Source organism: Vitis riparia, chromosome 5, assembly GCF_004353265.1.
Source record: "Vitis riparia cultivar Riparia Gloire de Montpellier isolate 1030 chromosome 5, EGFV_Vit.rip_1.0, whole genome shotgun sequence".
NCBI classification, from domain to species: domain Eukaryota; kingdom Viridiplantae; phylum Streptophyta; class Magnoliopsida; order Vitales; family Vitaceae; genus Vitis; species Vitis riparia.
This window is the reverse complement of record NC_048435.1, coordinates 2,569,857-2,584,086: the sequence shown is the minus strand read 5'-3', so window position 1 is coordinate 2,584,086 and position 14,230 is coordinate 2,569,857. Positions and strand designations below refer to the sequence as shown.

The window sequence follows — 14,230 nt, the reverse complement described above, 5'->3', positions numbered from 1 at the left end:
TCTAGCATCTGCTCTCTACCTCCTCCTTAGTAAAAACCTGCAGTAACAACAGAATTGTATGTACTATTCTTATGTTTAGACATTATTCAATGGATAGAAATGTTAGTGAGTGTGCTTAACGTGGACCAGCAGGTCTCCTATGCAATTATATGGGTTCTCTCTGTCTAGCCTTGTGTCATGAGTGATAGGATTGAAAAGATGATGTCCACATTGGTAGCAAGGTATTGGAGGTTGGGTATCCAGTGAATTATATAGGTCCCAATATCTCCCTCACCCCCATGCTGGAATTGACATTCCTAGCTTTCCATGTCTTGGGCACTAGTTGAATATTGGATGGATAAGGAATGAATTCCCCCATTGGTTTGGATAGGATAGGATAAGTTATCAAAATTTCAATCAATAAAATAAACGATGATATATATATAATAATAATTATTTTTTATATTTTATTTTTATAATATCTTATGGATCATAAATTTAATATAAAATAGAAAATTTCAATTAAAAAAAATTAATTTGTAGATGAAAAAAAAAGGTTAAAAAATATGTATAAAATATATCATAAAGTAATACTAATATATGTATTATTTAATATGTATAAATTCTTTTAATATATTTAACAACACAATGTAATGTTATTTTAATCATGAATATTATTTTAAAAAAATAAAAAATTAATTAGCATATGCTTGGATACATTTCCTATTTTTTTTGTTTTAAAATAAAAAACTTTTATATAAAAATCTCTATAATTATCTTATGTCTTTAAAAATCACTTTAAATTTGAAAATTTGATGTAGCAAAAAAAATTTCTATACTTCAAATTTACCTATAAAAAAAAAAAAAAAAAAAAAAATTCTTCAAAATTTTAAACAATTTTTAATACCGTTACTTTTTAAGAATTTTTGTATCTTATATTAAAAAAGATACTATTATTTTCTAATATTATAAAAACACGCAGGAAGTGTTTGATGATGACAAGATATAAGTTAAACAATTATTCATCATATTTTATGTTTAATCAAATAATAAGTAGTAGAATATATTATTCTAACTTTTTCTTTTCTTATATCCTTTTTACGTAAAAAAAAATATAATATACATATATATAAAAAGAGATATATACATCTCATGAATTATAAATTTATTTTTTCATTCATTTTTTTCCTTTTTTTTTCAATCTTTTATATAACCCATGTAAAAGAAAAAAATTTCATGAATTATAATTTTTAAATATTTTAATGGTAAATATTATTAACAAACAAATAAATAAATTTATTTACTAAATGACAAATTATAGAATAATTTATAAATAATGCTAAATATAAGGAAAATTTTATACTATTTTTAGTAGTAAATGGGAAGATTCAAATTTTATTTTGAACAAATATCAAACATATCGTAAATCTTAGAATTTACTAAACCCTAAATCTTAAATCCCACGCAATGTGCAAGTGCACGGAAGGAATTATCCTCCGAAGGTTAATAATTTTAAGTTGTCAAGTGTTTGATAAGTCAAATGTGCGAGGGAAAAAAAGGGAAAAACTTGTTGCAGGTCTATTCTCTCCAAGGCAGTGGCATGTAAGAGGTAGAAATTCTCAATGTCTTGGTAACCTTGTAAGGATTGTCCGTCTTTTTCTTGGAGGAAAAATTGACTTTGATTCTATCCAAGTCCCGGAAGACGCCAGAAAACGTGAAAAATTATCTATTTCTTTCACTTCAGTAACGGTCTTGTCCAAACCAATGGAGTCAAGAACATACTCTTTACTCTAAGCCACGTGGCTGAGCAGTGTGGATGTTTGGGGGTGGGGGAGGGGTTTTGGGGGCCGCCCCGCACTAGGAGTAGAGAGGGTGTTTCTTAAGCAAAGGAGATTCAATGAATGTATGCAGACAAATGCATAAGATTTGCAGCGTGGGCTGAAAGATAAAGAAATGTTGCAGCCGCCCTCTTCACATGGAAAGAAAGGGTAGCTGCTGAGTCCATAGGCACCAGACTTCGTGTCTCTTGGTCTCTTTGGTCAACATTATCTCTCTTTTTGCCTTTTTTTTTTTTTTCTTTTTTATGGTTCCTTTTTTAAGGCTTTCACTCTCAGGAAATTAAGTGGTTACTCTTCTCTTGTTGGGTCGTCTGGTAAAGTGTCTGGGAGTTGGGTTTTGGGACCCCTTTGCTGAGATCATACCCTCCAACCCCCGCACTGAAAAAGAGGTTCAAAAAAGTTAGTTTGAAAGATGGGGAGAGGGGGATGGTGAAGTTCCCACAAGTGGTTGGTGGTTGTAGCGAGTTAGAGGGAGGGAGCATTTGGTTTGGTTATTGAATTAGTACAGTGTATAAGTCATGGGTTCAGGCTTTGATTTTTCTTTGTTGTGTTGTGTTCTGTTTTGTTTTGGGTTTTTTTTTCGGTTCCTCCAACATGGGTCAGCCTCTGTGGACCAAAACCCACGAGCCTTAGTAGATGCTGAAATGTGATTTTCTGATGACATTGGCTCTGGTTCACTTGTTCTCACAGGGCCTGATGACTACATGGAATGAGCAGAACACCCAAAAAAATCCCAAAGGGGGTTCCCTACTCCATGAGAAAACTTCAAGAGCTTGTTCTCTTGTTCCCATGTGTTAGTGGTGATGGGTGATGGGGTAATCATTTACTAGGGTCTACTTTTCTTTGCTCCAAATTATGTCATTTTTGATGGGTTTAGGCACTTTTTTAGTTAATTGCATCTTCATTTCCTTTGATAATTAGGTCCCTGGACTTACCTAACTCCCATGATTATAGTTCAACAGTGGAATTTGTGGGGTCTCTCTGCCGATTGTAGTAGCTTAACTTATTTCCTCTATGGACCACTTGACCTCATTTCTCAAGTCATGAAATTTCTGAGCTCAGCTCTGATTTGTGCGCTCTAGTTATTGTTGGCGCTCAAATGTCATTTCAGCTGTGAATCACCAAAAAGCCCATCACAAGTTGCTGGTTAGTGCTTCTTTCACGCCAATGATATGAGCAACTTAAAAACATATGTACATGATGTGTGGGCTCTTTCTTTCCTCCACTGAGAAAAAGCTCACTCCCTTGAACAATGGAAAACCCATCATTTTGTCCATTCTTTGATTGATGCCTACCGAAGTGTAGGGCGGTGGTGCTGTTGGGTTCCCCCTACATGATTGCATGCTCCTTTCCATGTTAGGATCTTATAGACAAAACAGTAAAAGTGACATCCCCTTCTGTTTAATACTTCCTTTTCCTCCTCTGCTTACTGCTTGTCAATTAATCACAACCATTACAAACACACAGTTGATATAAAAGAGTCACAAACCTATTACCCCACCAACTTTCATTATTCGACTCACAAAACAGGGTTACATATAAACAGTACAATCTATCAATAATCAGCACCCAACTTGTATCTCGGTTTATACCCTTCACATTACCTAAGAGACGGAAACTTTAATAATAATATTTTATAGCATTCAATACAAATCCAATAATATAGGGTAGCCCTTTGTTGGGAAAGGGGGTAGGGCCCTCTTAAGATGAGCTATGGGTATGAATCTTGGCAAAATCCAAGGTTTTCTTCCCCTCCAGCTTGCTAGTCACATAGTGTCTGCTGTACTCTCCATGGTTGTATCTTCTATACTTGCATGGATTGTTCTCATCCAGAAATTCTGGCATGGGGCCAAGCTCAATCTCATAGCTTGGGGCATAGAACGTGACAATTGAGAGCCTATCCTTCTCCTTGTGAGTCACTGCTCTATGCTCCACACTCTTGTATTTCCCATTTGTTAGAACCTGTTTGATAAAAATAGGTTTAGACTTAATGATACCAATTTCAAATTTAAAGGGGGAAGAAAAGAGGGAAAATCTTCAGGTGGCATACTTCTATGGTGTCTCCGATGTTGATGACAAATGCATTAGGAATGGGGCGAACGGGCACCCATGTGTTGTGTCGAAGAATTTGAAGCCCTACTGAGCCGTCCCTTCCTTGTTGCAGAACAGTAAGTGCACTTCCATCAGAATGGGGGCTTAGACCAAGAACAAGATCAGGTCTCGAACATGGTGGGTAGTAATTCATCCTTACAGCTTGCACAGCCTCCCCAAACATGTTCTCAAAAACATCCTCATTCAAGCCAAGACTCATGGCTATATATCTTAACATGTTCTGGCAAAGTTCCCTTATTTCTCTGGAGTAAACCTCCAAAGCGTCACTGCAGACAGAAAGAGAGTTTTAGCTGACTGAAAGATCAAAGAGTCGAGCCATAAACAGAGTATCACCATTACCTGAATTCAGCTGGTTTTGTTGGCCATAATTTCGGGTTCCTAATAAAGTGGGGCTCAAGTCCAAGTGCAAACATGTTACACCAGTCCAGCTTTTGGTCCTCAGAGAACACAAAGGCCTGTCCATATCCCTGAATTGTTCCAGGTGCCATTGCATACTTCTGCTTCTCCTCCAAAGGTAACATGAAAAAGTCCATGGCTGCCTTCTCTATGCTCTCAAGCAAACCCAAGTCGATCCCATGGTTAATCACCTGTGGCAACAGCTCAAGGTTAGCTTCTGTAAACACGATTCAAGCACTAACAATAGGAACTGGCATTTGTACCTGGAAAAATCCCCACTCCTCACAAGAAGCTGCAAGCTTTGAAAGTTCACGCTGGAGTTCATCTGTCTTGCCTTTCAAAAGCTGCGAGAAATCGATTACAGGAATGTCAGTTGATGATAGTAGGGTCTCCATGGTTAGTGTTGGCCTCTCAGCCATGTCCCGGATAAATCTTTCAGGTATTGCTGCTGGTATGGACTTCCTCAGTTCTTGGACATCGTCGATATGTCCAACCTCGATCTGAGAAATGGGTACTGGAGCCATGGACACAAAATTTAGAGGTTTAAAATAAACTGAAAGCTAAGAAGCTCTACTTGTTAGTTCCAACTTCCCCCACTGCAGTATTTATAGAAGGAAAAAATATACACTTCTGCAGTTTGGTGTATTTCTAATGCAAAGTATGGACCCACAATAATGCACTTCATAAATTAAGTCACTCATGTAACCTTTTGCTAATTCTATTATAATACTCGAGCATAAAACCATAATTAATTCACTGATTCATAAACCCCATCCAGGTAAGTCAAGCTGCATTCTATTCAATCCTCATGTTGAAAGAAAAACAAATATAATGAATGATATATGCTTGGTCCGGTACCAGAAGATGCTTTCCCTAATCATGTAACCTTTTGCTAATTCTATTATAATACTCGGGCATCAAACCATACCACTGGATTAAAGACAAATGCACAAGACACTAATCCTATTAAATTGATTCACTGATTCATAAACTCCATCCAGGTAAGACAAGGTGCATTCTATTAAATCCTCATGTTGAAAGAAAAACAAATATAATGAATGATATATGCTTGGTCAGGTACCAAAAGATGCTTTCCCTAATCACGCTGCTAGATGACAAATGTTGTTCTGAACCATCAAAATAAGTACATAACCATGTGAACAAGGTGAAGGACTTTCTCATCTTTTCCTGTCTCCTCTCTTGTCAGTTTTTCAGAAATCAGACTCACAAGTTGTCCAGTACTGAAAAAAGAAAGGAAAAGAAAAGAAAACTCTTTTCATCATCCCAAGCATGGATACACCTGCTTAATTAGTCAATATTTTGTTTTCTGTGTCCTTTCAACTTGCGGAACAAGAGAGAGACCTAATAATAGAAATAGCAGTGTAGTATCATTATAACTTATTTTACATGTAAATTGCATCAGCAGTAGTAAAAGGAGCAAAAACACTAGGGAATCAAGAAAGGAATCTATTAGTGGTACTGATACTGGTACATTTACTTGTCTCTTATGGCAGACTTTGTAAGTGGTAACAGTAGGGGCCATTCTCAATTGCAAGATGTCTCCAATTCTGCAGACCAAATCTAGTGTAGTTGTCGTCATACCTTTGTCCTCTTCCTTCCCAGAAGACCATCTAGCTTGGGGTCTTTGAGCACCATAGATTCGTACTTCAGCCTTCGTCACTACGTCTTGTTAAGTGCTCCTACACCACTTGACAGGCTCATAGGCCAGCATTCAAAGTGTTTGTCATGACCATAGATAGAGAGCCCGATGGTCTTCCCCACTTAGTAATTTGAGGGTTTAAAATAATAATGATTTGTAGTTTGTAGTCACCTTGAATTATGGTTTGTTTCTGTCCCTTAAATTTCTGTTTCAATCTCAGAAAATCGATCAGTCTTACTGTTATATTCTCATCATGCCATCGACCATTGACCATTTTCCTTTTCTTTATTCTCTGCAACAAGTTTGAACCCATGTCCACCCTTCTTTTTGGATGCCTTTATCATCATGACTCATGAGAAGGCTGCTTTTATCTATGGTTGCGATGAACGTCACCAAATTACATTTGTTGTCTGTCCTGCATTATGCGCTATGCATATTTTCTCTCACTTCCTCGAGTGTGGGTCGCATGTGATGATGCAATGTTTCATTAGCAGAAATTTGCACATTTGAGAACTGTTTTTGTGAGATTTCATTTTATGCTGACGCTGACATTTTATTCTTCGTAACCATTGAATTAGTGGACATGTTGCAACTTGTGAGCGATTAAAATGCCTGTCCATCCTCGACCCTAGAACCAACCTCTTGACACTTGTCTAGAAAAATGGAAGTCATAGCCGGAAAGCCCGGTGAGCCACTCGTCTCTCTTGAATGTATGTCTAGTCTAATGCACAGATATTTATTTGGGAGAGGAATTGCAAGTTGTGAGTCCCTTCCTCGACCCTAGAACCAACCTAGTGACACTTGTCTAGACAAAATAATGTTAGATCCGTCGAGCACGGTGACCCACTGGTCTCCCTCAAAAATGTGTCTAATGCACGAAGGGAATCTCTCTCCCCCACCATGCACTGATAATGTGCCTGAGTGGTTGGTGCCAATGGAACAACACTAGTCTGCTGGGATGCACAAGCAGAGCAAGTGATATTCTGCCAGTCACTGGAACAAAGGCCTGGACATGTTCTAGGATCTATAATGGAAATGCATCGAGCATTTGAGGAGTAAGGAGAACTGAGAGAACCCTTGTGGTATATGTCAGGAATCCATCAGAAACAATATAGTTCCAACAGTGATCATATGAACGTCTGTTTTGACTCTTCATGGATCAATCACAGTGCAAGCACAAGTGCTACAGGGGAGCCCATTTTTGCATTCAATCAAGAGAATACCCAAAAACAGAATTGAGTAAAAATGCAATATTGCATAACTCAAAGGTCTCTGGCCTTTCTAGACTCAAAACCACGGAAGGCAAAAGTCCAGCCATAGCTGGTAAAGCACTCTACTGCTAGTGAAAATTGGAATCTGCAATATGAGTGGGGAAGGGTGAAGCAGCATACCAAAATCTTAGAAATAAAGGACAAAGACCCAAATACTAATACTACTCACTGTTCTAGCTGAGCCTGCAGGCTTTACCCAAATGAACACTGATGTTGTATAGACCAAATGTGAAAGTGAGACTGTTCAGTGATTTTACATTCTAACCTAACCCATGGCAGCTTGCGCTTGATTTGGATTGATTGGGACCATTGATAAAAGAACCTGTTTATGAGAGGATAAGATAGCTATGTCCAAGGCAAACCTCAAGTTCAATACAAACAAACGCCAGATTGGTCATACTCAAATTTCAAGCTTCCGTGCCCTCAAAACCATCATCCACCATTTATGGGACCATCCAAAACCATTTGATGGTTTCATTTTCAGGTGCCCAAACTTGGTATAAATGGACCTCAGCCCACTTTTTCCCTAGAATAACAGTGGTAGTATATATAGCAGCCACTGCATTTTTCCCCTTTTTATTGGAACTTATAAGGTTAGTGCCTAGTGCTCTATATGCCCCACCTTACCAGCAAGTACTTCTCAACAAAATATCAAGCTTCAATGATAAATGAACCTCATCCAAGATATCTACATGGCTCATCAAGGAACAAGGATGTCCAACTTTTGGGGCTTCAGATATTCATAGTACTGGTATAAACAACAAAAATCAAGATCATTTCTAGGAGTACCTTATTGTGACCAATTGAGCTAATGTTGCCAACGAACCTTGCAACCGGCACCTAACAAACTTTAAGTCCATTTATAATCTCAGATCTTAACATATTGTTTAAGTACGTTGTAACTTGTTCTTACTACTATCAAAGAGCTAATTATTCATTTCAAGAGTAAGAAAAGTGTTTGAAAATACTTTATACGCGGTTGAGTGTAACTTATTTTAGTTAAAATTAAATAACATTAAGAAAGTTCTTAGTCGTCCAACCACTTCAAATTTGTGCTCTCATCAATGTTCTTATTTTTTGGGGGGGATTAGCCGAGTGGACTCGTTGTTTTCCTCCCTAACCAAACAATGAGCCCAACATTTAATGCTTTCTCAGTAGCGCAGAGCATAAAGACGAACATTGAATCATTGAATCTGAAACTTGTACCAATAGACAGTTACAATTCAAAAGATCTTGAAAATAGGAATGAAAACATACCTTTTTCTGTTCATCTGTTTCCTCAGAAAGACGGTTGTCTCGGCTTCCCAAAAATGGGCTTTACTGGATAAATCCAGACACCAGGAGAAGAGGTTCATTCACACACTTTCATGGCATTCGGTCCAGGGATGGGCGAACTTGGGTTTTTTGGGTCGCCAGCCACATTGTCTGATTTCCTCCATATCTGCCTCTCAGCAAGGCAAACAAGTCTCAGGCCATCAGGTTAAACCCTTGGGCCCTTCTTTAGAAACGCATCTTCGTTTTTCCCTGTATGATACCATTCAACTTTCTCCATTTCTTCTGCCATGCAATATGGACAGGCCCATGGGCAAATGCTTCATCCTTTTCTGCCCAGAAAGCGGCTCTAGTCTCCGCTTTCTTCCGTTTTGTACAAGGCGTTGCTCGGGTTCTAGTCTCTTTGACTCCACTTTCCGAATCTCTTAGAGCCATTTCATTTCGGTTTTTGTCCCTCAGTTGTAACGTCACTCTTTCCGGAAAAAAATGCATCATTTAACTGAACTGGAATTACAAGGAAAGAAAAACCTGCTGGAAAACCTGTCTGGATATCAAGAAAACTGAAGGAAAGAAAAAGAAAATAAATTTGTTCTCGTGGCAACAAATTTGTTTGAAAATCAATGTATTTGAATATTTTTTCCCCTAATCTCCATAAAATGACGTTGTTCTCATCGTCCTTGTATATTCTCTGTGAAGTGCTCCTCCGTACTTTTAGGAGATTGGATATGCAAACTTTTAGAAGAGATTGAAGCAAAAGCAGAAATACTTCGTCTTCTTTTATCTTCCAAAGCAAACCATCCATGGGGAATTGCTGCTGAAGAGGCCAACTGAATCAATGAAAATTCAAGACTCTGGCTGCTTACTGTATATGAATACTAAGTTCAGTCTATGGGCAGCAAAGCCTTTGTATACGAGCCATGAAAGCTCAACTCCAACCCAGAAGAAGAGCAGATTAGGAGGTCATACCAACTCCGGATTCTCAGAGCAACAAATGAAATACCAACCTGATCCTTGAATCCATTAAAATGCAACACTACTTCAAGATGATGTTTAGGTTGGTTTAAGGTTTGTATCAGCCAGCCAAGATCAAGTATGAACTTACTGGATCAGTTTTGAATCTTATCAGACAAATCCCAAATGGGAAGTCTTGTAACAGGCTAGGATCAGACAAAGAGCAATAATTATATCAATATATGAACCAGAACTTGTGAAACATCAAAAATTAGATTCCAGTCTCATTCATGCTACAGCTTACTATCTGACCTGCTGAAGTGAATTACAACATCTGTGCAATGGAACAAAACTGAACATGACCATGGAGCTAGTGACTAGACTGGTAGACTGTGATGAAAATTTACCTACCTCTAACTGATGTAATGGAAATTGACTCCTAGTACATCGATGTTTTCTGACCTGATCCCGGACAGAGACTCCTAAAGATGGTGATGGCAATTGGAAGAAAACCCATGAGTGCAATCTGGAGTTGCTCCAAGCTGCTAGTCCTTACGGTGATCTGTCCACTGAGTTTGTTGTTCAATCCAACATGGAAAGCCATTTTAGAACTTCGTCCCATGGAGAAATGGCATTGTAGATTACCCATTAGTGCAAAGTCATTTCTCCACTTCATCAGAGACAGACCCAAGGTGGCCTGGTCCTGCCCAATAGGAAAATCATTTTCTTTGAGACGGATTTCAAAGTTGGCTCCATATGCTGCATCATTCTGAGATCGAATGGCTCCAGTACTTCCCACCAAAACCAGACGTCTTCCAACTGCAATCTGATCCTCAATTTTGAGTCCAGTTGCCACATTTTTGCCTGAGAATGTAATGGATACCCCTGCAGCAGTTTTGTTCATTTGGAAATTTTTTATTTTGGTTTCACCCCTTAGGATGTAGGCAACCTGCCTTCCAATGGTTTGAATGTTGAAACCTGCCATGGTTGATCCATTTTCCCCATGCTTTGAAGAAACAGAGGAATCAAAGTGGATGTTGAACTCATTTTTGCCCTTGGTGACTTGAACAGAGATTTCTGTGGGAAACATACCAGCAATAGCAAGGTTCTCTTCAAGGCTGACACCATCATATCCACAATCATGGTCCCAGCAACGGGTAATCAAATCTGGCCTTGCAAGATGCCGGGACATGGCATCTAAAGACCGGTACCTGTAAGCAGGATTATCTGCATCAAAGGAAGGTGGGAGGACCATGTCAGGTAAGGGAACTGGTACAGTTGCTGGACTTCCAGATTCCTGGTCTCCATCCTCCCCACATGAACATTATCATTCCCACCATCTTTGCACTTTTTCTTCATTTCCCTCAACCTTTTCAACTCCTGTCTCCACTCTTTCTTCTGAAGTAGCTTCACCCAATAATCATACTCCTCAAAATAAGCTTTTCTTTGCTCCTTGCTGAGCTTAGCAATATCAGATCTCCTCAGAGGCTTGAATGCTGGGAGCTGGTCATACACATCGTCATTTTCTTCATCAGTGTCTGTCATATTCCCCAACTCAATATCAGAGTCAACATTCTCACCACCTTGATCAGTTGAGAGTTTTGGATGAGTAAAAGACTGCAATAGGGAAGACAACAAGTAGGGTAGGGGTGGGGAACGGAGTGGAAAGCCAAATAGCTTTCTTTGACCAAATGGATCTTGTGGTTTCAACAGGGAACTTGCATCAGATAAGGTCTTCATAGAGCAGCATAAAAGTAATAATTGGTTCAGCCACTCTTGTCCATTGGGGAGCACCTTCTGACCATTTCCGTTCTTTCTACACAATGGATGGTTCTCAACAAGAGATACTGGATTTATCAAGTTTGGATTCATCAGACGCAGATCACCAACTGTTTGGCTGATAGACTGCTGAACAGAATGGGATCGTTGCAAAACAAACAAGTCATAGCTTAGGGGTGACCCAGATGGTTTTTCAGGTGGAGAAGAAGCACCATGGGTCAGAGTGACAATGGCATTTTGCCATATTGACGAACCGAGAGAACTGGTTATTGACTTTAACAATGGCAGATCATTAAGATCTTTGTCCTCGGTATCTAACCTATCAACATACAGGACAACATCAGGAGGAAACTTCTTCATGAACTTCTTTATAGATGACAATATTTTCCGGTTGAAAGCCTGCTCCATCAGAGAAGATCTGAGACCTGGTGTGTCCAAGACCCGGATCTTAACTCCATCTATTGTTCCAATAATTTCATTTACAGCAGAGGTGGTGGGTTCAAATGCATTGGTCATGGCTTTCTCTTCACAGAAAATGGAATTTATGGTTGCACTCTTTCCCACTCCAGTTTTCCCAAGAACCAGGATATTCAAAGAGAATTCTATATCACCTTTACCCTCTGCTTCAAGTTTCATGGCCATTCCCTTTGCAGATTCAAGGCTAAATGCTTCATTAGAGTGCTTCCTTGCATCAATGGCCATCTGGTATAAAACCTGTGCAACTATAGAATCTTCAGGAGAATGGCCTAGTCTCTGGACAAGCCTCAAGAATCTTATTCTCAGGAGTTGTATCTTCTCTAGCTTTTTCTTTTCCTCTTCACTTATGCTGTCCTTAGATTCAGCCCCAGCCATAAGGTCAGAAGATGCAGAAACATTGAGACCATTTGATTGGCGAGCAGGTCTCAGTGAGGAGCCTAGCCCAGCATGACGCTTGAGAGAGAAAACTCTAGAACCATCAACAGAGGTGAATACGACATTGCCACTATCACCATCCAATCCAGCACTAGTTGCTGCTTTCAGAAGTGATGTCAGTACCTCAGAATCAAATATTTTATGATCTTCATCATCCCCATCTTCCTCCAATTTTTCCTCTGAGTCTTTGAGTGTCTGTCCGTCGGTTGTCTGCAAATGATGCTGGGGAATCTGGGCACCTGAACCAGAAGTGGGGGCTAGGCTTTGCTTCTCTTCATTAACGATCTGCTTGGCTGTATCAGAGCTTCTAAATACCAAACCTCCAGCATCTCCATCAGAAATTGTACCTTCTCCTTCTACACCCTCTGAAACATTGTTTGCTACATCATTCACTTCAAAGTCAGGGTCTAGATAGGAACTCGGTATACTGGATACTGAGTTGCTGGATTTACCATATATTTGGTCTTCCAACATTACATCCTCAGTAGCTCCAGGCAAATCACCATTCCCCAAATATTTAGTCTCATGAGTTGGATTTAGTATTGAAATTTTAGTTCGGTTCACAGACTCAATTTCATTTTTCCCAGTGGAATTCCCCATGGATTCATCTGACTTAAAGTCACCATATTCTTCTACTACATCAGCACTGTCAACCATCATCAGACGTTCTTCAACCACTTCAGTAGGCTCTTTAACATCTACCGGGGAACCCACAAGCTTCACATATATGGCATCGTTATTATTGAATTCTGAACTACTCTGCTCACCTACATCTCTACCTTTCAATCCAGTTCCTTGGTTGTCTAGTTTTCTAAGTACTTGACTTTCAGTGGAGGGACATTTTACATTCTCATTCAATTTCAAAGTCTCCTCAGGGATATCTTCTCTATTCACTGCTGAAGCTTCACTAATAGCCTCCTCGGTATTGTCAAAATCTCTATGTTCAACCAAGTCATCAACCGACTGCTCCACTAAAGACTTTGCTTTTTCAGAACCCAGAACTTCATTTCCAACTCCAATGAAATCATCCGGATTGACCTTTATTCGGGGCTGTAAATCATCTTCTTCGATACCCAATACCTTGAATTTAGGAACATTGTCAATCTCCTCCAAAACCCGAATACCAGTAATCCTACCCGCACCTGAAAACCCACAATCTTCCACTTCACTTAGCTCCTCTTCACCACTCCCATTATCACAATCATCATCCATTGACAAACGAGCAGTGGGCATGCTGTACCTTGAATTCGAATCATCCACAACAACCGGGACAAAAGTAAGGGCATAATGACCAATAGCATCATTTTGTTCATCCTCTACTGGTGCTTCTAGGGTTTCTTCATCTGGGACTGCAAGAAACGGGCTAGCAAGAACATATTCCTCAACATCATCACTCCCTACAGATGTTTCCTCGTCTGGGAATCCTACAAATGGCCTCTCCGACGCCGTTTCAAATTCGAACTCATCCTCCTCACTCATAATGCGCCCACTTTCACTACCACTAGTACTGATTACATTATCATCACTTCTTACATATATATCAAAGTCAGAATCAAGAGAAAGAGGAGCTCTGATAGGGAGAAAACCTGGTAAGGTCTGTTCAGAGACCATGAATTCTGATGGTTGGTCATGTGGGTACCCCTCTGAGGTTGACGAAGTGACTTGTGCTGCAGAAAGAGAGACACGGGGCCTTGACTCCATAGATTCCAGCTCTTGATTCTACTAAAAGACCACACAGACGCCTAAGCTAAACGAAGTGGAAATTTAGTACCTTGGAACTGATGGATTAGGGTTTCTTTTTGGGGTTTTCTAAGAATTTCATGTTTGTTTCTTTTGGATTGCTGTGTTGGATTTGCTAAGAAGGTAAAAAGCAAAAACTATGTGACAAAGTCGGTGGAGAGAAAGACAGAGACTCAGAGAGAGAGAGAGACAGAGAGAGAGGGTGATATGACCGATGAGGTCTTGGACACAACCCCTTGGAGTGTGTGAATTGGCCCGTGTCTTGGTAAACAGCTGTGAACTAGCTTTCCATATTCCAAATTTCCACTAAATTTCCCCAC

At 39.4% G+C, this 14,230-nt stretch overlaps 2 protein-coding genes across 2 annotated transcripts; both read right to left on the bottom strand.

Moving 5' to 3' along the window:
- Nucleotides 1-3,270: 3,270 nt before the first annotated feature.
- Nucleotides 3,271-4,911, bottom strand: LOC117914208 (protein SRG1). Its single transcript, XM_034829441.1, has 4 exons — nt 4,589-4,911; nt 4,269-4,516; nt 3,868-4,195; nt 3,271-3,779 (listed from the first exon to the last, which is right to left on the bottom strand). The coding sequence occupies exons 1-4, from the start codon at nt 4,847-4,849 to the stop codon at nt 3,519-3,521; spliced, it is 1,098 nt and encodes a 365-aa protein (XP_034685332.1). The 5' UTR covers nt 4,850-4,911; the 3' UTR covers nt 3,271-3,518.
- A 4,780-nt stretch (nt 4,912-9,691) lies between these two features.
- On the bottom strand, nt 9,692-14,185 carry LOC117914207 (translocase of chloroplast 159, chloroplastic-like). The gene is given in 2 exon segments (XM_034829440.1): nt 9,692-10,797; nt 10,800-14,185. Coding segments are annotated over 2 exon segments (3,951 nt in total). The 5' UTR covers nt 13,872-14,185; the 3' UTR covers nt 9,692-9,918.
- Nucleotides 14,186-14,230: the final 45 nt, after the last annotated feature.

Bases quoted from the DNA above. Each gene is read 5' to 3' on its own strand.
- LOC117914208 (XM_034829441.1), bottom strand. From the start codon at position 4,849: ATGGCTCCAGTACCCATTTCTCAGATCGAGGTTGGACATATCGACGAT. The intron at 4,196-4,268 runs GTAATGGTGATA...TTCTGTCTGCAG, and splicing joins ACAAAACCAGCTGAATTCAG to TGACGCTTTGGAGGTTTACT. The intron at 3,780-3,867 runs GTATGCCACCTG...TTTATCAAACAG, and splicing joins ACATCGGAGACACCATAGAA to GTTCTAACAAATGGGAAATA.